We start from the raw sequence: 24226 nt of genomic DNA, 5'->3' as shown, positions 1-24226 counted from the left end.
GCTGGAGGCTTCTTTGAGAATCTGAAGTGATCTTCATACCTCCTGTGCAGGCGTTCTACCAACAGGTGGCCGGTGGAAAGGCGACGATGTCGGGATGAAATACGAGTCCTCAACGCCACTCTACACAATTATATACTTAGTCTCAATCTATCAATATGGAGGGAAAAGCAAGCGCCCACGCCCACAGAAAAACTGACAAACCGTCCGAAAAAAACGAATTGGTCTCCAATTCGGCTCCCGATGCCTCTTGTGGACCCCCAAAATGCCTTGGGACTGCGAATAATATTGACGACGCGGGCACCAAGGGCAGTGATTCAGAGCTGATGTCCACCAAGCGCCCACAGACTCCTACCTTGTTCTCCAGACTACCGACGTGTCCGAAGGTATGATCCAAAACCCTGCACTGCCAACTTGGTGCGGGTCTCGAGGCTATTCCCTTAGTGGCTAGTAAGGGCATCGATTATCATTGCTTGGAGTTTTGCCTCACCCTTTACCTGCTCAAAGCTAATGAAACATGATTTCAAACACATGGCGGATCTGTTCGAGCCTCATCGCACGCTGCCTCGCGGTTATCCAGGGACCCACCAACCGCGTACCGGTCGATTGCCTTGGCAGTCCGTGGCTTCCGCAGAGTCGAAACGCATTAAGTGCGTCCCAACTCGAATCAGAGTCGTCCAAACTCCCGGATCATTACTTGGGCGCTAACTCGGTCTATAGTACCACCCTTTCGAGGATTCGAGCCTCAGTTAAGACTTTCCTTTGGCTACGTGAACTGGGCTCCTGCCAACCCCCTCCCCCTTCCTCTTTCACAAGTTGGACTCCCTGTCGGAGGGATAACTGCAGCCACGAGTACGATATCGCGATCATCGGAAGACAGGTATCACGAAAGATCATCACCAGCGTCTCCAGGAGTCTCTTATTATATTATACAAACTAAACGGTATACACCTCTACTGCCGGATCTACTCACTGCTGTATAGACCTGCTCCCTGACAGAACCCCTAATTCGACTTCGTCGGACTTCTGCTGTCCGGTGCTCTCGTACACACTGGTGAAGATCCCCTCGCTGGAAAGGTTGTCCGAAGGTGCTCTCGGTTCTTCCGATAACCAAAACTCTTCGTGTCCCGCGTTTAAACGGCGTTGCTTGAGGATAATAAACATGACCCTATTGCACAGCACCGACTCCATTGTCGACTGAAACCTGCGAGGACGATGGTTAGTCAAGAGGTCCTTGAGATGGGGTGAACGAGTGTGCGGCCTCTAGTTCGGATTGACTAGATATGGTGATGAGATACTCACGGAGCCAAAATCGCGATATAGGGCGGAGGCTGTTGCCATTTAATTGGCAGCAAGGGTCGTAGCGACACGGAAATGACAGAATGGTGAGAAATACGTTGGGAGAAAGCGAAACGTTGGTGAACAACTCACCAAATGGAGCCCCACTACCAGCTCAGGCATGAGCATATTAAAGAAGCTGAGAACTATGGCGACGGAAGCCTGTTACTACTGCACCCTGTCTGCGCGGTGATGCGGAACCCGGACGTACGGAGGATGGAAACACTAAACATAATCCCTGCGATGAGAATTGAGGTCAGCTCGCTCAGCAATAAATTCAGAAGTAGAGACATAGACCTACCGTTTTTGTACAGCTCGGATACCCAGGACGAGTTGGATTGACGAACTATCCAATAGGGACAAATTAAACCCACTGCACGAGCAAGGCACTGGAGACTCACGATGTTGAACTGCTTTCACCATAGTGGCAGCGACTGTAACTGTGTGAAAGGGGATGTCAGGGGAAACAATGGTGGATAAGAAGCGTGACAGAACTCACGAAACTCCGAGATAAAAACGATCATGAAGACCCATCGGGAGACAAACTGGGTGGCAGCCATTCGACATCCGTATGCTATTGGTTCGAAAGAGAAGGGATCGAAGACTGGATGGACTGTGAGTCAACCTGGAGGACGGCGTGGCTTGAAGAGACTGACATATCGTGCTATCGAGTTGTATCTGCAATAGTACAACGGAAACGACAGCTTTGCCCTGTATTTGCATTCAATGCGACATGACACAAACGGACAAGACTTAGGACTCGCGTACCAGCAGTATGAGGAACAGAGGATAAACGATCATTTTGCGGTTGTACCAGATGGCGCAGGTTTGAAGGAAAATGATGGCTAAGCGTCGTAAGTTTCTCTGAAATTTCGTCGGAGGATGATGGGCCCCTTACTATGCGCAACGTTGCCACTAATGGCCGCCAGCCCTAGAGTAGAGAAGCGGGATCAGCGATTTGGGATGACTAGGCCAAAAGAGAACTTGGAGCAACGTACACAACCACCCTCTGTAGAGCCTTTCACAGACCTATTGTCGGTGTCAGAATCAATGTCATTCGTATGACGAGGCGACCGTACTTCAGGAGAGTTTGGAGCCAAGGTGACTATACCTCTTTTGTCAGTTCCATGGACTCGGAAAGGTGGTTTACAGCGCGTACATGTAGTCATCAAGGCGTGCAAGATGAAAGATCCATAGCGATTGATATAGAAAAGTGGCACGCCAAAGGATGGATACACAGAGGGCCGTACGAACGCAACCTGAATGGGGCGAGTGGCTTCAGAAATAGTCCTCAGTTTCCTGTAGGAACACCCACTTCATATGGAAGGGTTATTAGATAGTCGTATATCTGTGGAATGGCATGAAATCCAAGTCAACCCCAGTGAGAATCGGGGTGCGCCAAATCTAGCCCAAACATTCCCAAATTTCTGGGCTTTTTCGGAATGCCTCGGGGTGGTTTGGGAAAATAAATTTGACAAAACTGCTAGTCCTCACATAGCTCAAAAAGCCCCATACGAAAAATTTGTTATCATCCACTTTTATAGCATTTCTGGGATATATTTAGGAACATCCATACACTGCCCCAGTACACCCCAAATATGCCCAATCCACCGGTACACCAGACCATCCCAAATCCACTCCAAATTCAAATACTGCCCAGTCTCCTCCTAGCCACTACAAGTCCGTAAGTCGTGCCGTTGCGATATCGAGGTCGGCGGTCGGAAGGCGAGTCTAGAGACAGCGAAAACACGTCAGAAAGGTACATGGGGAACGTAGGACACTTACGAGACACTTTTCAAGATAGTAGAGGCCTGCGGGACGGATGTTAGCATGACGAAAGCGTCGGGGGTGAAGTGAACATACCACGAGGCTCAAAACTAGGAGTACATCTGTTGTCGAGAGCTGGTACAGACTATAGCGGGTCGCGTAGAAGCTGAGGAGCTGGAAAGGCGGTCACAGAAAGGACTGGCGGGATGGAGTTTGAAACACGAAAGGCTCGCCTTCTTGTTCTACTCCCCTAGCCCTATCTGCAATTTACGACGTCCATTGCCAACACTGCTGGCACCCGCCGCGGGCCCGCCTGTGAGCTGAATGCGCGCTGTTGTCCTTCATCTCGGTCGATGGTCAAACGGAGGGGTGGGTAGCAGGGCGTGCTGCACGTAAAGTGGTGGTGGTGGTGGTGGTGGTAGAAGTCCAAGACGGGTATGCGGCCGACACAGAGTCTAGCCAAATCGAAAGTCACCTGGCGCCCAGGCCTGCGCGTGACCAGAGCGAGGACTTCACGATTCCTGGATCTAGGGATTTGGCGAAACGACAGAAAATAATGCGGGACCTTTGTGATTGATTTCGTTACATCGGTACATTTGAGAGTGGTTTGGGCATATAGCAGAGCGAGAAAAGAAATTGGATCGAGTGACGAAATGTCGACGGAATGACCAAAGAGGGTGTCGCCGGCTTTGGGCGTGTCTGGGGTGTGTTTGGGCATGCTTTGACAAGCTCTCACGGTTTTCGGCACATCTGAGCAAGATTTGGCGCACCCCGATTCTCACTGGGAGTCAACCGCGAAGACGGGAGATCAAGAAAATGGCAGAGCCGCACCAAAAGACAAGTGCATGACACAGCTAAGCAGCCATGGAAAGCGAACTCTGGCATCTCCCCTAACCGTCAAAACCGCACTTGAAGAGCCGAATCTTCCTCCAAACACCTCTCCACGTCACCCATGCACGATTCACAATTGGAATAGGGGCTGTCAGTTGGGGGCGAGGTCGAAGGTGCAGTGCAAAGGTGGCGATTCTAGGTGGAGCATGAAGGAAAGAAACAAGCGACGAAGGTCTTTTGTCTACGATTGTACGTACGCCTCGATGTGAGAAGCGAGATGTCGAACGTAGCGAGACTGTGGCACCCGCGTTCCTTAATCGACCATGACCATGGGTGGGTGACATAACCGTAGGAAAGCCGCGGTGGGAAAAAAGGCGCTTCGTCTGGCATGGTAAATGGAGTTGCGGTTGTGCCTATGGGAAGTTCCAGGTAAGTATTCCTTTCTGCGGAAAGAAAGAATAGTCTTTCCATTGGGTATAGTGGCGACTGAGTGACTAATGTGTGCAAACCACCGCAACCATGGGCTTCCATCGACCTACGTACGCGAAGATGAGGTGCTCGGATGGTTGCAGTCTGTACTACGATAGCAAAGCCACCATCAATCGATCGGAAGACGGGTGGCGTTGTCTGTCGGCAAGTTGACAAATCAACATCGTAAAGTAGACTGTACACGTAGATACAGTCGCGGACAGTCAAACCCAACAAATATAGTAAATCGCAGATTTCTCAGGAAATCATGGGTGGTTTGGTCTGATTTCTTGCCAGGAGACGTGGATTTGCGAAAGCGTTCGAAAAACGCATCTCCGAAGTTTTTCCCACGCCATTTTCCCGGTGGCCAAATTTCAGGGGTGCGGGAGCGAGATCTATTGACCTGTAAACTAGGAGAAAAGCGCCTCGAGGTGCATGAGCACACCGAGATCTGGTTTGCAAAATCATCCTGCTTGCTGAGTAGGCGCGCCATGCAGCAGTTCGTGTTCTAGAAGGGACAGAGCCTTCTAAAACTCAACCATAGCCAAATCCAATGGCACTCGGTAATCTAAAGGTTGGTCAGGGTTCCGCGGATACCCAAACTTAATCACCATTTTCCCAGAGAAATCATGGGTCAATTGGGCTCAAATTTTGTGAACAGACAGTGATTTTTGAAAGCTATCGATTGAACATAGTTTGAGGTTACTGGGATAAAAAATGACCGGGCGGCCAAACTTTTGGCGCCCAAGATATCAAGTTACCTTTTCTGGCCAATCCGATGGACCAATTGGTACCATTTTTTGACTGGGGTTTCGGCTCAGGCAAACATGTCGTTTCCGACGGTTTTCGGAGACTATCAAATGCTTCGTAAAAATTGGTTGGGTTTGATTGTCCGCGACTGTACTTTCAGTCTCTGCCGTAACTATGTGGAAGCGACTGAATTGTACAAAGAACCTAATCAAACTCTGTAAACTCCATGTCAAGTCGCGTTCCCAGAGTTTTTGGACTGTACCTGCGAGCGACCTTGATAAAGTGTCTGTGATTCAAGCGTCAAGGGTTACACGTCGCGTTGGATAAGGTCAAGTAATGGGCGGGCATGTATTACTCTCTTTATGCAGTAGACAAATACTTCACTGTTCTGCGAGACGTCACATCCACATCTCTGAATTTCCGACTCTCGGCCTCCGTCGTATGATGTCTGATGACAGGAAAACCTTGGAAAAGGGCGCGAAGTGCGGCGAGGCAGCGCTAACCAAGTTACTGGCTAAGTTTCCGAGTTGTAGATCTCTATAAATGGCTGGTTTTGGTCGCATTCCTTGTCCATTCAAACCGCACAAGCAAGGTGTGGAAGTGGAAACGCCCACTCCCAAATCTTAACGCCCGCGGTGAAGCAATCGGCATCGCGGCCATCAAAGGACATCATTGATTGATTGATTTGTGTCAACACGCAACACGCGAGAGACTCGCGCTCGCATCATACAGCCTGTTCTTCAACTTGCTCAGTACTGAATGCTTATCCAAGGTATTGACAAATAACAGTAACATCTCCAAATGCTTCATTTGCAATTGAAATACCATTGACAGCGACGTATCATGCATCCAGATCTCCCAGCGACAGAATGCGTCGACGCTTCTCCTAACGATCGACATGCTTCTTTTCTCCCTTCGGATTAGACGCTGAAGAGGGTCAACTTTCAATCAAGCGTAATGAAAGGGCAAAGTTCTGCTTAAAACCTTGGCCTAACTGAGACAACGGGACATTTCGAAATTGCCCTGAGACGAGCGACCAGGTGGTTCAGGTGGGTTCGCCGTGCTTTCTGTCGCTCAAGTCCTATGACTCAAGATGGTCACTAGAGAAGCGGTATCATCTTCAGCATCTTCATCTGTTCTCCAAGGCTTAAAAGGATCGTTCACGAAACTCGGGATAGGGAAGGCAAAGGATGGCGAGAGGAGTAACCAGTCCGACACTTCCAAAGGTTCTGGCTTGTCTCGCAAAGATGGGCCTCATAACCCGCCCTCCAAGTCTATCCACTTCAACAAAGGTACCAAGGAAGCAGGACACAATGCGCGAAACCGACTTTCGGCCTCGATCTCGCTACCCCGTCTTCGACTGCGCAGCCGCCGCTCACATCCCTGGGGCCTTGCCGACGACCTCGACGACGATTCCGACGGGTTTGCCGACGAGCCGATGCTCAAGGCGAGCCGTTCCATGGAATCCAACTACCTTGCCAGGTCCCAATCACGCGCGTCGTACTCGTATTCCGATGGTTCCTCGCCCGGCGAGAACCTCGACGATGTAGCTGGATCCCCACAAGGCACCCCATCCGACTCTTCAGACGTAGCAGGAGCTCCAAGCATACCTCACGAGCCCTTCCCCGCTAAGGGCAATCGCCAACCATCGTTCCCAAGCCCTCACATTCCCTCCGAACCCTCCGCAACCCATCCCACTGCAGAACCCAGCGGCCATTACGCGCGAAGTCCCGAACCATTCGAATTGCACTACCCTTCTAGGGACTCCGGCGCACCCGACGCATTTCAAAGTACTTCGCAGATATCGCCAGTGCCCTTGCGACATCGACCGGAAATCGAGGCCAGGCCAAGGGGAAGGGTGGTACCGAAACCGCGCCCGCCGCCACGACCACCTGGCGGCTACCCTACCTACGTGAAGCCTCACCCTCGGTTGGTCGTGGAAGGCCTGGAGGTCCTTTCGACATCAGCATCCTCTCTCAAGGTGCAGACACGCTTGGACATCCGCGATCTGGGCATCTTGCATGAACTTGACCAGCATAATATGAGACTTCGCCAGTCATTCCGCATCGAAGAAAGACGGGGCCTGAAGCGTCCCCCGTTACAACGAGCAGACTCTGACGAGAACCGTACGTGGCGCTTCATTTTTTCCTGCCTTACGCGAATTCAGGCTTTGGAACAGGAGTTTTTGGCGTTGCTCTGGATCAATCCTCTTTCCATGCATGGGAGCCCCTACGTGTAGGAGGCTGCGAGTTCGAACTTCCCATTGTCGTTGTGGCATGCATCGAGGCATTGTCTACCGATGGTAAGTACGACAGACTTTTCTGTTCGGTTCTAACATCGCTCATAATCGTCCAACTACTAGCGCTCTACGATCCCAACCTCTTCAAATCCCTTCCAGACCCCATCCGCCTTCGTGAACTGGTGGACATCTTCAACGATCCTCACTCCTCGGACGACGCTCGCCCCGCGCATTTCGGAGCCAACACCTCCCTGGCATGCGATTCTGTTGCCGATATTTGCGCCTTACTCTCGACTTACATGATGTCCCTCCCCGAGCCCCTTATTCCTCTCCCCATTGCCGACGTTCTGTGGAAATGGTGTGTCGATCACGAGAGCGGCAAGTCTCACCACAACCTCCACCATCAATCCTTTTCGCATCACCTCTACCCCTCGCATCATGCCAAAGGTTCAAGCTCCAATCCCCAGGTAGACCGTGCACGACAAGTCCGAATCGCCCAGCTCGTCCTCCACCTGCTTCCGACTCCCAACTATTTCCTGTTCGTGTATTTACTGTCGTTCCTGAACCAGTTGGTGAATGTTCAGAAAGCCATTCGCGGGAAGGCCAAGGCGGGAGGCTCCATGTCTGTCGAGGCTATAGCTGAGATGTCCTACGAGTGGATATTCGGAAGCGCGGGTAGAAACCAGGACGGCGGGCGCTGGAAGAAGGCACGAGAGCTCGATGCTCGGAACAGGGAGCTCTTCCTCTGGATCCTCGTCCACGGCAACAGCATCTCAGCGGGCCTCCTAGAGGTCAGCGATTACCTCCAAAAGTCCTTTGGAGACGGGATTCCTGGAGGTCACGGTAGTTTTGGTGCGGGAAAGAGGAGAGAGTTGGACAAGTCTTATTTCCCTCCTCAGCCTTCGCCCCCGCGTTTCCGCTCCCCTCTTCGACGCCCCAGTCCTCACAGTGGCGACATTGTCGACCAGAGGAGGGATATCCGGGGTCTGCATTCACGTCCGAGCATTGCGTCTATCGCGTCGTCGGTGTATTCGACCGCCAGTGGGGATACGGTTCAGGTCCGCGACGCAACTCCCGTCAGTGGACATCGTCGACCCATGCCCGATTCCACATCACCACATCGAGGTCGGGCCATTGAGGCTGACCATCGACCCATCAGGGATGCGAGCGTCGACACTACTGGCCCACAGACTTCCGTCCCTCTCTCGACCGTAGACACGGCCCCTTCGATCGCTCTTCCATCTCAGGACAGCGGGGTGGCCGCACACGCCGATGCTGTGGTGTCAATCATGCGCAACCTGGTCGATGGTGTGAAGGACCTGCAAGTAGAGATCACCAAAGCGGAGGAGAAGGTGGAGGTAAACAGGGACGGTGGCGATCAAACAGCGCCAGGAGGTAAGTATTTTGTCGTATTACAGTCCCGCCTGGTATGCTAACTTCTGACCCAGGTCAACGACCAGAGACACGAGAAACTGTGAAGCTGGGCCTGTCCCAGCTCGCTCGTAGTCTCCAGGATATTGGACCTGTGGTGGAGGATGACCAGTCGGCTGTTCGGTCGGGGTCGATGTCTGGTACTGCATCGACTACCGCTGTGGCGAACACCCCCGAAACCGCGTCGACCGTCACTCTTGCCAACTCGTCTTCGCGTCCTCCTTCTCGGCCCCTTCCTGTCCCGCCTATATCCCAGACTTCGGTCGCAACCATGATGAGCACATCGTCCTCGATGGACCGTAAGTGTTGTACAGTCATATCAGATGAACACGAACTGACCTCCAGCGCATAGTGAACGAGCGCCTGATGGCTATGTCCATGTCCTCATCCTCTTTCGCAGCATCCGACCCACTGTCTGCCTTGTTCAAAACCGAATCTGCAGCCATAGTCGATGCAGCCAAAGCTTCCCCTCAACTTGCTCACGCCCCCGCACCGCCTATGCAGCACCCGCGTTCTAGGGAGACAAAGGTCGTTTCAGTCTCAGAAGAGCTGTACGACGCCCTCGTCCAAGGCTCTGTTTCTTCCTCCTCGCCGAGCTCCAGCCGAACGAAGAAAAATATGCCGAATCCGACTCGTGTACCCAGTGGCCCGCGCACGCCCAAGGCAGTTCAGGAATCGAAGGCCTCGTCTCCCAACATTCCTGTGATCACGGTTACGCCGCTTGTCCCGAAGGCTTCTCCACCGGCGAGAACACTCCGTGTCTCTAGGTCAAGGCCTAGGTCGATCGCTAGGGACAGCTCGTCGAGTCTTGAGATGGTCCAGGAGGAAGAGGAAGAGGGGGATGAAGATTCAGAAGACCGAAGTCGTCTCGAGAAGGAGCTGCAGAAGCTCAAGGCGCAGAACATTCTAGCGTTCGATGCGCTTGAAGAGTCAAATCGACAGATTGCACGTTTGGAATCGAAGCTGAATAGTGCGGCCTTGAAGGAGGGCGGAGGGTCTGGAAGGGAGAGAGGTATCCGAGTAAAGCGAAAGTGATTATTTGTTTTTGGTGTCCGTCGCTAGTGTACAGTGGTCAAATGGCCTAGGTATAGTCCATAAAGAACGTAGAAGTTTTGTGTCCGAACTAAGGGAAGATGTTAAGTTACAGAACAGCCGGTGGAAGAGAAAAGAGAGTGGTCGCAGATCGAAATCGGAGCGTTATGATACAACAGTCCTGGATCTATTCAATATCTTGCCGAGGACTCATTCCAAAGCGTGATTGCCCCGGTTCACTCCTCCACCTGGTACTTCCGTAGAACCCAGTCATGCGGCGACTTGATCGCATTGCCCAGACCCGTCAAAAACATCCCCATCGCATTCACCACCATCGCCATAGCGAGAACGAAATAACCCGCTATCCAAAAGCTGACAGTGCAGAGCATGAGGAGACCTAGGGTCATCGCTCTGAATGGGCTGTTACTGGCGTTCTTTTTTACTCCCGCCGTCGCTTTTTCCGAAGGCTGGTGTTGCGCCTCCAGGTCACGATTGCTGGGATTGCTGGGGCCGTTTGGATACTCCCTGGACGAAATCGAGCCACGAATCAGGCCTGCCGTGCTCGAGGACGCCTCTCTATTGCGGTATGGAACGTCTGGCGGGGCACGTTGCTTGGATTTCGCGGTAGGCGTGTGGGCGGTGGGCGGCGTACTGGGCGCTGAGCCTGAATATAGCGTCGATTCGGATGGATTAAGGAATGGGTTCTCTTCGTTGGCCATTGGAGGGAGAGTCGGCGACGTGCGATTGGATGGGAGGAGCAGATTGTTGTCGTGGGCAGTGGTCGAACTGGAGGTCGAAGCCCTGGACGATATGGGCATGCCTGTCGCGGCATGGAACGACGGGGGAGGGTCGTCGTATCTGACTTTGACGCCGTCGACGATCATTGTTGCAGGGTGTAGGGGGAGCGAGGCGGGTAGAAGGCTTCCAACCTTGAAAAAAGAAATAGGTTAGTCTCATGCGGAACTCTGGCCCATAGACGAGATACGACGGCTTACAGACTGAAAAGAGCGGACTGGAGGTCAATTATCGAGCGGAAAGTGTTTTGGAGGAAGTTAGTGGGAGGAGTCGGAGGGCAAGAAGCGAAGAAAAGGCCATGCTGGAATCCGCAGTCGTCGTCGAAAGAGGCATTGAACGTCGGCACAGGGCAATGCTTGCCGTTGCTTCACAGCAGTTTGATGACCTTCACGAAAACGGAATCTCGTCATCTATTGTTGCCGATAGTTTTCCTCCTTATCCCCGCCGAGATCAACACCCCTGAATACGCGACGCGTTGGAGGAGAGGAGATGGATATCGGTAGATTGTCAGTAAAGGCGCTTCCTGAACTCAAAATCACACTCTTCGCCCCCTACATCGCTCATTTGATGCATCCACGAGTCCTGTGAGATCCAATCCAGACTGCCAGGTGGCGTGCGTCCGCCACCCATACCGCTTCAGTCGGTTTGGGCTGGTCCGTAAAAGCAGAGCGTGCCCTCTCGGGCACGACCACCTCTTTTTTGACCTTCACCCAAGAGCCACACTGAGGGGCTAGAGTGTCGACGATACCCTCATATCTGCTTAAGAATCCTGTAGAGTGGATTCAGAGCTGAATTGGAGTTCAGAGTTGGAGATACAAAGCTACCTGTTGTTTCCAGGTTTCCGCCTAATGCAATCGTACGTTTTAAGCAGCCTGAAAGCGGGAGGATTTAATATTCCGCCTCTTCCTGATTTCAGCCGCAACTTCCACATGGTGATTACGACGTTGCAATTGGCCTCTTCCAGTCCTTTGTTAATTGCTAGTCGTTGCTTCCTTGCTGTTTCTTCGCTATCCGTGTTCCTTTCCCTCTAGGAAGGAGTTCTGCTTGGTGACGAGGCTCGGAGGAGTGAAAGGTCGAAAAAAATCCCCTGACAGCTATGGTCGCGGACAAAGACTGATGACAGCAACTCAGAACAAGCGCGGCAAGTCAGATAAGCACTGCCACCGTCGTCGTTTGAAAACCATTCAACTGCAAGTTTCGAGTCTGACAGCGCCTATCTTCCAGTAGTTCATTTGCCAAGAGAGGTATTAACTTAACCCGTCGTGCTACTCTCAACACCAGGGCTCCAGAACAGACAACAACCGCAGGCTAGAAAACGCTGAGCATCATTTCTTCGGCGCTTTCGAGTGGCTCAGTGGCGCTCACTGCTACCCGCGAGCTACATCTTCTACTCATCTGAGGAGAGGAGTCAAGATTAGTACATCAAGCCCGCATTATATCGTATATACTGCTCTCTCTCAAATTTGAGAGTCTTTCAGGAGGCGCCACCGTGACAGGCCAATTTAGCGCTGGCAACATCTCTTCTTCGACTCGTAGTTGCGGCCAAGGGATTTCTGAAGCTTACCTATACAGACATACTACAGCGGTTGTTTACAAGAACGATATTTCATGACAACGATGGCATACTGTGCGACGGACAATGGACGGTCTCAATCGCGTGATGCCCTCTTACCAAATCGGGAACTTTAACCACAACTTTGTTGATCCCTTAAATACCTCCCGGACGCTTTGCACCACCATCCTCTGGCTGGATAAGGCCTTTTCACTTTTCACCACTCAACGACCCCTCCCGGACAGTCATACATTTTGCGAAGATGGTGAATACCCCGACGACTCCAACGAGGAACAAGTTCGGCGTCGATCCGCGCGACAAGTCCGCGTTGCACGAGTTGCTCTTGAAGACGTATGCCACAGCGCCTCCTCGTGTCGAACGTGAAGTCGAAGATTTCCTTATCGAAGTGGGGTTCCTCAGGCCAAGGATTAAGACACCTAGTCCAAAGGTATGTACCTTTTCAAAAGGATCTCGGGAGACGAAGACTGAATTCGATCAGGTCGTATTGCAGAAACCCAGAGGGAGCCTAATTATTAACCCTTTCAAGCTGAGACGGGCTGTTCAAGAATTGCCTGCCAAAACTAGCGCCTCAACTACCTCAGAGGTGTCAAAGTCGACTTCAACTCCATCGAAAGCTAAGTCAAGCAATCTCTTCAAAAGCTTCGCCTTGCCGAAGCGAAGGAAGACTACCGACTCTGCAACTCGGGCTCCGAAATTATCTACGACTCCAGCCAAGCCCGTCCGTGCCTACACAACGCCTGCTTCGCCTCGATCCCGAGCGGTGGTTCCAAGAAGGCGAAGCCACAACGCCACGACTCTCACCAGGACCATTACCAAACCCAGGTCGCCTTCTGAACACGGGGTCACCGGTGCACAGTCTGGTCTAAAGATCAAGGGTCCCATCGAAGACTCAGACATTGGGAAGATGTCTCCCAAGCCCATTGGTCCACGCAGGTTGTCCAAGGTAGAGAATCTGGCCCAAGAGGAGGAGCAGAATCAAAGATACGAAGAAGCACTCGCGGCTTTCAAGATCTACATCCCCAAGAGCCCTACTGCCCCTCCTCCCTTCGCGCCGTCGAAGTTCTCTCATACTCGACCTGTCATCCGAAACACTCAGGTATCTTCGCTCTCTGGTACCGAACGCAAAGGATCTCTGGCTGTCGTCGAGCTAAAGGACCAAGGCACCATCAAACCCGCTCCTCTGGCCACAGGTGGCTACAACTCGATAAACGGAAAAGTGGCTACGTACCTTAAACGTACCACGCTCGTAGTGTCCATCCTCGTCCTGACCATCGTTACCCTATTCGTCGCAGCGCGTTGTCGGACGGGTCCCGTCGAGTTGCGTTAAATAAATATCCACTTTTCATGACCACCCCCATTTCAAAACTATGTCCGAGTCTCACCTATTTCGCCCATGCCCTTCTGTACCGTACAGCTATATGCATCTCCTTTCAGATTATGCCACTTATTCCCCTGTACAATGCTTTCATAACCTAACGCCTGTATACTACCTTGCGTATTCTAACCGGATCATATTGAATATTATGCATCATTCGCATAAACAATGTTCACAAGTGCAGAAATGAGGTATAACGGAAATTAGGCGAGAGTCAAACACTTTGTCAATGAAGCCCTCCTTTACAACCCGAAGTGAACGTACGGCATCCAAGCAAGAAGTGACGCCTCCGACTCATCAAGCGAGTCCCTCAACCTCCCGACAGCATAATGCAGAGCAAAAGCAGCGGCAGACCCGGTAATTCCTGAACCACAGGCCCCACCTCCATCTTCCCCTCCAGCCTCTCCCTCGAAAAGCCTCCGATAAAACTCCTCCGCAACCATCGGCGCATGCCCATCCGCAATAGACCACATCGTAGCCACAACGCCTCTATACCCAGCAGCCAACATCCCTGCCGCCAGATGCACTGCCTCCTCCGCAAATGATTCATTCCCCGCACTCGTCTGGCACGCCGACAAGAACGCCAAATCCGAATTCTCCAGGTTACTCTCGATGATGGTGGAGAGGTTAAGTCGGCGGTCGTACATGAAGAAACCGCTTTCCAGCGCGTCTTCCATGTCTTGGACAGCGTGACATGCAAAGTGGATGCAACTATACTCTGCCATCTTCTTCAACGCAACGTCGACTGGAGAATCTTTCCCTTCCAGAGAGAGATTTCGAATAGCGTGTGTACTGGCCAGGTCGGAAATCTTCTTGACTTCCTTCGTAGTACCAGGGATAGGGGGCAGGCCCTGTACCGACGGCTGACTGACCAAAAAGAGCCCCTGGCTCTCTACGGGTGGTACAGCGCCCTTCCTGACTCTTTCGGTAATCGAAGATACCGTAGGTGCGTACGAAGAAACGGCAAAGTCAGCGACACAGATGTTCTCCTTTCCGGCTCCGTAGATACCAGCTGCATGGAGAGGAAGAAATGCGAGGGGACCCGTAGTGCACCACCAGATTCGCTTCGTAGGAAAGATAGCTCGCTATACAAGAACGGGATAAGCATCGAGCCAACCACCATTGGAATTAGTCTACGTACAGGTAATTCCAACACATCAAGAACAGGCTTGGCCACGCAAATCCAGAGTTGCCGCAAAGCATCGGCCAAAACGTTCTCGCGGGCCAACCTGCCGTTGAGCTTCGACTTGGGGCCAAAGGCGCGTTCATCCCCCGCTTGGTCAAACGCCTCGCGCATGCGCAGACCACTCGACGACAGCCTCCTCTTCAAAGAATCTCGTAGCTTCTCCGCCTTTGAAAGCGAGAACTCCAGGAGGGGTATATGAAGTGGTGTATCGGAGCCAGAGGAAAGCACGAGAGCATCACATCGAGATCGGAAGACATTGATGACCACGACGACACCGGACGAAGGGAGGTGTTTGAGCAACCTCGAGCACGGTTCCGGCAAGAGAAACTCTTCGAACCCAGGCATCCCCCTGACCGTCTTCAACAGCTCCGTCCACTCCCTCGCAAGCTGTACATGCCGCGTAATCTCGTTCTGCAACGACACCTTCTCGTACAGCTTCGGATTAAGCTGCAGCTCCATCTTATTCCTCCTCGCCGCCGCACGCTCCAAATCCCTCGACACCCGCACCACCCTCGCCGCAAGCCCAGGATCCCGATCTCGCAGCTCGTCAACCGGTTTCCGAAGGTTGTTAATCTGGCTCCAAACCAAACACCTGCCCTGCTCCAACCATTCCAGCGCCTTGTCCGGCCGACTAAACGTGAGCGCCGTGGCAGCAGCCTCGAGCGAAAGATGAGATGCGTTCGAAAGTCGGCTATGCCTGTTCTCAACCGTGAGCTCCAGATCTGCCACACGCGAGAGGAGGTTGATGGCGATGCCGAAAGCCTCGAGCGTGTCGTCGGAAGGATGACCAGCCTCGATAGAGAACACTGCCCACCACCGTGCCGCATGCATGCGAGTCTCTGGAGAACCAACAGTCGAAGTAGCCGCTTTCCGATAAAACGAGATAGCAATGTCGAGATCCTCTTTCTTCTTCTCCGCCTCGTACACCCTGACGTGGTCGTGACCAAGGGTCAACCATATCGAGGCAATATCCGCGTCCTCCACCGAGGTGTTATCGGCAGCCTCCTTGAGGTAAGATATAGTAGTCTTGACATCCTCGACATCATGTCCCGCATTGAACCGACGACGGTATGCATTCCCAAGGTTCTTGAGGGTGACCACGCGCTCAGGGTGCCCAGCAGGAAGGTGATCAAGGGCGTTCTTGAGGAACGAAATCGGCTCATCCATAAACTTCAAGAGATCCCCCTCCGGCTTGGTATCTGTAATCCACACCATCATCAACGACGACCCGAACACCAAAAGCTTGGGATAAGCAGGATCCTCCTGCGAGCACAACCCCATCGCACGCACAACAGCGTTGATAGCCGCCTGCAAGTCCGCAGTGTGCTTCTCCCCGTTGTAATAGGTATAGAGGACCGCTGCAAAGTTGTGCAGTCGGCTCGGCAACAATGGATTACCGCTCGGCGTTCCCTCGACGATTTGACGCGAAACGGAAACAGCCTCGAGAATATCCAAGTTCTCCTTCGTAATGTTGTATCGCAGCTGGTAGGCGCTAGCCAAGGTGCTGAGAGAGATCAACCTGTTTTCGTCGTCTTCAGGGATGAACGAGATGGCTTTTTGCTGATACGATATACACTGGTTGAGGTCTGCCAGGTCCTGCGATTGGCTGAAACGATGGAGAAGGCATGTCGAAAGTCCACCGACGTACAGTGCGTGGACCCTCTCAGTCTCCGGGACGTGCTGCACCAGGCGGCGTAGGATCGGAAGCGCCTCTTCGATGTCATGTAGATCCCCATATCGCTCGAACCGGGAGGCTAAGGCCATGGCATAGCTGTAGGAGTAGAAATCATGCTTGGGATGGCCTTCCGGAGCAAGATCAAGAGCCCTCCTCGCAACCGCGACTGCCTCGTCAACATACTCCGCTCTCTCCGTACGGTCAGTCGCCTTGTGAAGATACTGAACAAGCGAACCCAGCGCATCCGTGAAACGAGGGTGGTTGGCGTCCGTCATGAGATTGATGGCTTTCTTCCCGTAGCTAATCGCCTCGACGATATCCTCCAGGAGAAACAACCGTTCATACCGCGACTCGTAGCAGTTCGCCAACGATAGAAGCTCCATCGGATATTGACCTTCCTCCCCTTCGAAATTATCCACCACCTCCGTATAAATCTCGATGGCCTCGTCAACATCAGACCGATCGCCAGACTTCGCTCGCCGAAACCTCTGATGTAGACAGTGCGCAAGGTCGATCTGGATACTCTGTCGTGTGAAGGTGATTGGTGGGTGGTGGACCATGGACTCGAAAGGTAGGTGGAGAATAGTCCTGGCGAGCTCAATTGCGTGGTCGAGGCTCTGAGCGTCGTCGGGTTCCTTGACGAGCCCACGATGCAAACAAATCTCTTGTAGCGCCCGAAGATTCGGTACCACTCCTGGGTCGTCGTCTGGAGTAAGCTGTACAAGCCGTGACTGCCAGTGGTACATCTTCGCAAAGATCTCATCGTCGCGCGAAGGTTGATGTCGCAAATCGAGTATCGCGCCGAGTTGTACCAGCTTCTGTCGATACACCGGTGAGTCTTCTGGAATAAACTCGACGAGTCGTTCAAGTGCATTCGACGCCTCTTCCAGATCTTCAAGGGTTTGACGAGTGACGAGCGCTGCCACAAGACTCTCCGTCGACTTTAACAGATTGCTGACGTTCTCCCCAGCTTCCACCGTCGCAGATTTGGCCTCGGCTACTGCCCTATCCAAGTCCTCCGAGGTTTTGAAAAGACTATGTCGCATCCGGAGCATCGCGACAAGATCCGTCAGACATTGAATTCTGGTATCCTGGTTGGCCCTTCCCATTGCCTCCAGGAGACGCTCCTGATTGTCGATGGCATCATTAAGGTCGTCGGTATTCCCAGTGCTTTTGAATCGATAGTTCAGCGTCATAGCAAGCAGAGCAGTGAGGTGAGTGGTGAAAGGGTTGAGCTTGGACACAGAGTGCATCGCCGAGCGCAGGAAGGAGATACAGTCGTTCGCCTCCTGGACCTTTCCTGGGACCCTGAATTGCCCAGTAATCCCATAGATAGTTCTGATCCAGGTGACATAACGAGCTTCGAGGGCATCTGGATCAGCTAGAGAAGTTTGTGAGTGGCCACTCGCGAGCTGTATAAGGAGAAACACTGACACATGTCGAAGGGGTGGATGGCGGGGTCAATCATGATGTCGAACTCCATCGATACTCGGAGAAAGGTTCCTTCGACGGCGTTCGGAATCGAGAAATCGCGGGCGACGTCTATTTACTTCATGAGTAAAATCATCGTTAAAGACAAAGGAGAATCCTACCTTGCTTTCCCTTCCTTCGAACATCAAAGACGAGCGAGTCCAACTCACCCGACTCGATACGTGCATGTCCTATATCCTGCCCTTCTCCATTCCTCAGCACAAAAACAATCTCCAACGCTGTAAGTGATGTCCCAGGACTATTTATCCATCGATCAGTCAACGATTCCGCTAGAACGATAAATGACTTACATGATGAAAACGGCAGGAGGATCGAGTTCCCACTTATCACGACTATTCTCGACCGATTTCAATAGCCAAACTTCGCCACCTCCAGCGCCTACGACTGTCATAACCAGCTGGGCGCCCTGAAGGTCGACTTCGCTCCCTGTCGACTCGATAGTGTAGTCTATGGGCGATGTTAGATCGTGGCGCCCTTGCGTCGATGACTATACGGACTCGAAAGCATGAAGCGCCTGTAGAAGATGGTGTTTAGTTATCAGTAAAGAACGATTTGTATTAGGACATACCGCTTCGCATAACTTGGGGTACTCAAATCAGTGGCATCAGTGAAAGAAAACGTATCCGTGTCAGCGTTCTGCGCTTCATCACGAAAGAACGAAGAGCAAGACATACCTTTCTGAGCTCATTCTGGGTATGCTGAATCTCTAACGAAGTTGATTGTTGTTGAACGCAGAGAGTCAGGGAAGGATACGCGCGCCCCAGCGTTCGATGCTCAAATTGAGCTCAGATAATCACCAGCGCTGCACTCGGGCATTTCGGGCCTCGAAAAAGACAAAACGAAAATCGCAGTCCTTCTTAATTCTTTTGAGCTAGTCAGCTACTTCCACAAAGCGTAACATAGAATCAACTTGCGACTCACCTCAGAATACGGCCAATAACATCGCAAAACGAAACCTCGCCCAGCGTAAAATTCTGTAAGTACCTCAGTAAAGCCTTCTAACTCGGCCGTTTATGATTCCTAGAAGTGAAATTCAAGCGAATCAGGTGAAGAAAGTGAATATCATATCGTGGTCGTAGTCGTGGTGGTCAAGAGCAACCCGCGAGAAAGACCAAAGAAAGACTGTCACTCAGAGCCTTCAGGTTCAGCGATGGCGTCCTCTAATTGGCTAGAAATGACGCGTTCCTCACGTGAGATCGAACGTGACACGCACTTTGACGGGCGCTTAATTAAGCCCTACATAACGAGAACTCCGAGTCTCCTGCAGGTGAGCGCGTCGTTGGAACTGAAGCTTGGTCCACCGTCCAGATACATGGGGTAATGGGATACGGTTGAGGGGTATTTTCAGGGTCTACAGTGGGCGTGTAGTGCGTTTGCTGCCACGGGTATCAATTGTGGGCATTTGTAAGGGTCGTCCCGTGTGTCTGAGTGCGACAAGGGCGCGGCACCGTGTTTTGGTGGTGTCGAGATATCATCTGCCAGCTCGACTTACCTTGATGTCTAAGTCTTAAGTCTAAGTCCAACAACGGTGCCTCGTGCGTGTACAACAGGTTAGTCCAGGGAATTTCAAATGTTGTCTGGCCTCTTCCTTCACGTTCCTTAGGCATGTACAGTAGATATGCAAAGCAAGACATCATCAGAAGGAGCGAGCGACTGTAAGACCGTAGTCTTCACTCAAGACACACAAGGTGAGGTGGATTCGAGTGTATTGAGAAAGAGCGCGCTGTAGTCGACTACAAAGAGAGAGAGAGGAGAGAGAGAGAGATAGGAGGTTCTTACAAAGAGGGGAGTCGTATTTATAGGAAGAGAAGGGAGGCTAACTACGTATGTGAAGGCTGACGGATGGGTTAGTGTCTAATGGATCGTGTGTGGACTAGTCTAAACGAGACTAGTCTTACAGCGACGCCCGCAAGACTCAGGCGTACCCGAGCGACCTAACCCATTCTCGTTTTTGCTGCCAGCGATCGTATGTACATACACGATAAGTGTTGCATACAGCAACCGTACAAACTCGAACCCCGCTTTACCGAAGAACCTTGATAACAGCTCCCAAGTTCAACTTTCACCGTGATAACTGACTAACCCACTTACATTACACACTTACATTGCAAGTATACGATATCACGTTGAAATAGATACGGATAACGCTCAAGTGGACAGGAGACGGGCTTCCTCTGTCAGGATACATCAGAACCCCGCCTCCAGAACTTGAGAAGTGAAGTGAAAGAATGCGCGCCGAGCGGTTCTAACCGATTACTGCACTATCTGAGTCTCTTACATGACCACCCTACTTATGCCTTGCTTTACAATGCTTTACGATGCCGAGAGCTTACGAGGTGAACTTGAAGATGGCGATCAGTTTGACCCTATAGACTGCGTTCATAGCGGAGGTGTAAGATATGTAAACGAAGATTTGAGGACTGTCTACACCTAGGCAGATAAACATTGTGAGAACAAAAGATGGAGCTCGCTATCAGTGACCCGCATCAGATGTCAGCGAACATATCACATCCTTGATTCCTGATCCCACTGAGCGCTCAAAGGCACGCCGCGACACTCCACCTCGCATCCAGTAAGGCCATACGCCCGCGCCCGCACCTCATTTCACCTCCAAAATCTCATGCTGACCCATCAAACCCAACGTGGAACATCCACATACTTTCGTAACCCGACCTTCTTTCCACCGACACAGTGGCAGAGCAAACACAGTGCACTCACACCTACATATGTACAGCGATCCCACGGATTCCGTTCACCCACACAAGTTATACAACACATGCCGCGGAACGACTTACGTTACTATACCGTCATTGATAGATCACCTACGAAAAGGGTTTAGATTGACAGTTGCAGTTAAGGTGGGCTGGTATCGAGGTGTTTCAGACTCTTGGGGGCCTTGGCGTTGAACGTGCTGCGGAAAGGGTCTTCCATACGATACCCACGGAGCGCTAGAAGGCTTCCGAACGCGAATTCGCGAGCAAGATGGGGAGCGGAAAGAACGAGAAGGCATGGGTACTTTCGAACGAACAACTTGCAGAAGGGCGAACCATGGATTTCAGAAATGAGCGGAAACACACAGAAAGTTGGAGGATTAAGGTATCATGATCATTCAAATACGGGTACTAAGTGCAGACGTTAAGGTATTCCAATCGTGGTATAATGTTAAAGAGTTCATGAGCATCGACTCTTTTGAGTGTGGAATATATCGTGGACGGTGGGTAGGTGGGTTAAGGTGCTCAGAGAGCGAGGGCAGCGACGGCGGCAACGGCAACGGGGGCCCAGGCAGCCTTGATCATGGAAGCAGAGTCGGGCTCGTCGGTCTCCTCAGCATCATCAGCATCGTCGGTGCCAGAGGCGGTGGGGCGGGGAGAGCCGGAAGAAGAGCCAGAGGCGTCTGAGGCAGAAGGCTCAGCGCCGCCAGAGGGCTCAGCACCGTCGGAGGGAGCAGGGGCGGAGGGCTCAGCACCGTCAGAGGGAGCGGCAGCGCCTGGGGGACCGAGTTAGCGTGGTAGAGAGATGTTGATGTGGAGGGTGCTTACAAAGGGTCTCCTGGAGAGCGAGGGCAGCAGTGAGGTCCTCGGGGGTGCAATCAGCGGCAAGGCACTCCTGGGTGGCGGTCTGGAAGGCCTCGTTACCGCAGAGGCAGGCGGTGTCGGAGCTGATATGTGGGTCAGGATATTGGACTAGACGGTTAGAGAAGGAATGTACTCACAGGCCCTCGCATCCGTTGGCCTCCATGGCGGTCTGAACACAGGTCATAACACATTCGCTGGGGGTCTGGGCAGCGACGAAGGCAGCGCAGGCAACAGCGGCGATGACGGTGGCGAAACGCATTATGAATATAAGAGTAGGGTTCGTGAAAGAAAGAAGAGGAGGCCTGTGTTTGAGAGGAGAAGCTGCGACACTGAAGTGGGCTGAGGAAGGAAGAAGAAACCGCAAACTCGACAGACTTTATGAATTTGAGCTCGTATTTGATTTTGTTGTGCTGATCCCTCCAGGTCGGCCTCGGAAGCTTAAACTCCGTGGGAAGATTGATGAACCGTTTTGCCTCACTGTCCGATTGATCACTTGTTGTCACGGAGTTACGCCCCCCTGTGGGGTCCATTCCAATCTCGGACATGGGATTTGACAGCTCGAAAAAAAAAATGGCGCCCATCTCGTTCGAGTTTTTTTTCACGCCCTCGCTTGTCCCCTCGCCTCGCCTGGGGATTATGAGAAACGCCAGGCAGCAAGGGATGTCTCAAAGTGAAATGAATTGACCAAGTCGGGTCTCAGGAGAGGGCGCGCTCGGCGGTGGAGGGCGCCAAGAGTTTCAGATGAGACCTGGGGAAGCGAGCCGCGTGAACAGGGTCGCGGGTGCTCTGGACGCCGAACGAAGAATGCATCTCACACCCCCGCATTCGTTTACCACATGAAATCCTCAGAAAGGGCTAGAAAGGGTCACCAGCTCAAATTCCCAACGTGCTGGAATGAACGCTCTGAATCGGAATCGTCTGAACCTGTCTTGTTACTGACCGCGCGCCGAGGAGCATCAGGGTTTGGGTGTTGCAATCCGTCTAAACGACATCAGAAGGGCCATTGGACGGTGTGGTTGTGGATCCCTGCTTCCCCTTCCCAAGGGTCACTTGAGTGTGTACAACATGGGCACGCTAGAGCCGAGGAAACCCTTTCGGACTTCATTCGGGCGTTCATTCAATTCATTCAACTAAGCGCTCGCTAACGGACAGTGTTCGCCCCATCGCAGCTACAGCTCGTTCAATCGCGGAAACCCCAAAGTGAACGCTTGTGGATGCACCTGTGAAGCCTCCTGAACGAACGTGCATCTCAATGCACCATACAACCCTTACAACCCTACTACGAGGGCATGTCACATTACTCGCCACTTGGTTGGCCCCTCGTCGGGTCAGCCAAACTGAAATCAAACCATGACAGATTGAAGCCCTCCCTGTTCTTCTAAAAGGAAGCCCCTGCCACTTTACTCACGATGCGCAGCATCAATAAAACCTAAATCAAATCAATACAATCTCGTTAGACATCATCAATCAATTCGATTCCTGATACACTTGCATACTTACTCACTTGTGTAGTCTCAGTGTATAAGTGGTCGACGCACACTTATCCTTTTTCGAAGACCCCAATTCAATGTGAATTCCTGAAAATGCCTCATCGTTTTGTTGGCCGAGTTTTGACCGAGGTGGGTTTTGGGTTTTGTTCTCACTCCTTCGAGACACCTGTTCTTCACTTCCTTCGAGACGCCCGTTCTTCCCTTCCTTCGGGAGGTCGCCGTGAGAGCCAGAAGTTCAGAAGCTGGAGTTCGCGAGAACGAACAAGTTCGGAGCTCGAGTTGGATGGCAGTGGAACTGGTTCTTTGTTCTCCTCGAAGGCCGAACGTGCTGAGCGCTCGAGGGGCGAGCGCGCTGTCGCCCTTGATGATCAAGGAACCCGCTGGACGTACATATAACGTTTACTGTACTTACTATGATCGGATATTCTCAGGGCAAGGCCAGGGCTCAGTATCGTAACGTCTGATGATAACAAAACGTGCATACACATACGAAATCACGAACCAGTCAACGTCCACTACATCGACGAAGATAAGGAAGCCCAAGAAGATAGCTATTGACACCACAGCGGTCGACCAATGTCCATACGGTGTACGTGACAACGACATTATAATGAGGAGAACAAACGAAGTAACAGTTCCGAATCGAAAGTGGAGGAGGTGTAAGGATCAATCAAGGATGAAGATGGATCATTAGAACGCTAGTCTGAAGATGAACTTGGAAGTTATGCTGCAGTGCAGCGCTTCCCGGAGCGCTGGCACGTCGTACATGGATGGATAGGTAGATAGATGGATGTGGAGATGGATTCTCTGATTTAGATGGACATGGCTTATCATGGAGTGGACTCATGGTCGTTTCGGAGCGCAGCGTTCACGGGCGCTTGATTCAATTGATTGATTCGAAATTGACAACATTTGCGTCCTGGACAGATATGTCGAGCTGTCCTGAGAGGCATTGTTTAAGCGATGTCCTTGCCAGTCGTCTATGCAAGCCACAGCGGCATCACAGGAAGTCTCGACAATCTTCGGTTCCATCCAAGGACGCTTCATCGATTTATGTAGGAAGAAAGGTACTGCCTAAATAACCGCTATTATGTCTCGAAAAGTCCAAAGGCCCAAGGACAAACGATGTACCTCAGCGATTTGAAGATGTGTTGAGAATACTAAGTAGTGCATCGAGGCTTCAGGAGGGAAACTTGGAGGATCGCAGATCGCG

General features: G+C 52.0%; 7 protein-coding genes across 7 annotated transcripts; 2 read left to right on the top strand and 5 right to left on the bottom strand.

Annotated features, from left to right (window-relative positions):
* Window positions 1-701: 701 nt before the first annotated feature.
* Window positions 702-2464, bottom strand: CC1G_05971 (hypothetical protein; the record flags this gene model as incomplete). Its single annotated transcript, XM_001829710.2, has 10 exons — window positions 702-711; window positions 971-1194; window positions 1300-1328; window positions 1547-1573; window positions 1637-1681; window positions 1737-1769; window positions 1835-1939; window positions 2234-2266; window positions 2334-2364; window positions 2447-2464. 10 exons carry the CDS (start codon window positions 2462-2464, stop codon window positions 702-704), a joined length of 555 nt encoding a protein of 184 aa, XP_001829762.2.
* A 3780-nt stretch (window positions 2465-6244) lies between these two features.
* CC1G_05970 (hypothetical protein) lies at window positions 6245-9856 on the top strand (the record flags this gene model as incomplete). Its single annotated transcript, XM_001829709.1, has 5 exons — window positions 6245-7277; window positions 7331-7453; window positions 7514-8785; window positions 8839-9120; window positions 9174-9856. The coding sequence occupies 5 exons, from the start codon at window positions 6245-6247 to the stop codon at window positions 9854-9856; spliced, it is 3393 nt and encodes a 1130-aa protein (XP_001829761.1).
* Window positions 9857-10039: 183 nt separating this feature from the next.
* Window positions 10040-10905, bottom strand: CC1G_05969 (hypothetical protein). Its single transcript, XM_001829708.2, has 2 exons — window positions 10849-10905; window positions 10040-10782 (listed from the first exon to the last, which is right to left on the bottom strand). The coding sequence occupies exon 2, from the start codon at window positions 10735-10737 to the stop codon at window positions 10090-10092; it is 648 nt and encodes a 215-aa protein (XP_001829760.1). The 5' UTR covers window positions 10738-10782; window positions 10849-10905; the 3' UTR covers window positions 10040-10089.
* Window positions 10906-12462: 1557 nt separating this feature from the next.
* CC1G_05968 (hypothetical protein) lies at window positions 12463-13548 on the top strand (the record flags this gene model as incomplete). The annotated part of the gene is made up of 2 exons (XM_001829707.2): window positions 12463-12648; window positions 12700-13548. 2 exons carry the CDS (start codon window positions 12463-12465, stop codon window positions 13546-13548), a joined length of 1035 nt encoding a protein of 344 aa, XP_001829759.2.
* A 290-nt stretch (window positions 13549-13838) lies between these two features.
* On the bottom strand, window positions 13839-18620 carry CC1G_05967 (hypothetical protein; the record flags this gene model as incomplete). The annotated part of the gene is made up of 7 exons (XM_001829706.2): window positions 13839-14681; window positions 14738-17838; window positions 17892-17999; window positions 18050-18186; window positions 18239-18395; window positions 18446-18462; window positions 18517-18620. 7 exons carry the CDS (start codon window positions 18618-18620, stop codon window positions 13839-13841), a joined length of 4467 nt encoding a protein of 1488 aa, XP_001829758.2.
* Window positions 18621-21033: 2413 nt separating this feature from the next.
* On the bottom strand, window positions 21034-21851 carry CC1G_05966 (hypothetical protein). Its single transcript, XM_001829705.2, has 3 exons — window positions 21661-21851; window positions 21488-21606; window positions 21034-21435 (listed from the first exon to the last, which is right to left on the bottom strand). Exons 1-3 carry the CDS (start codon window positions 21780-21782, stop codon window positions 21185-21187), a joined length of 492 nt encoding a protein of 163 aa, XP_001829757.1. The 5' UTR covers window positions 21783-21851; the 3' UTR covers window positions 21034-21184.
* A 368-nt stretch (window positions 21852-22219) lies between these two features.
* Window positions 22220-23619, bottom strand: CC1G_14066 (hypothetical protein; the record flags this gene model as incomplete). Its single annotated transcript, XM_002911488.1, has 6 exons — window positions 22220-22271; window positions 22464-22504; window positions 22766-22830; window positions 22928-22952; window positions 23062-23365; window positions 23426-23619. The coding sequence occupies 6 exons, from the start codon at window positions 23617-23619 to the stop codon at window positions 22220-22222; spliced, it is 681 nt and encodes a 226-aa protein (XP_002911534.1).
* Window positions 23620-24226: the final 607 nt, after the last annotated feature.

Source organism: Coprinopsis cinerea, assembly GCF_000182895.1.
Source record: "Coprinopsis cinerea okayama7#130 chromosome 3 map unlocalized cont3.3, whole genome shotgun sequence".
NCBI lineage: Eukaryota > Fungi > Basidiomycota > Agaricomycetes > Agaricales > Psathyrellaceae > Coprinopsis > Coprinopsis cinerea.
This window is presented reverse-complemented; position numbering and strand designations above follow the sequence as displayed.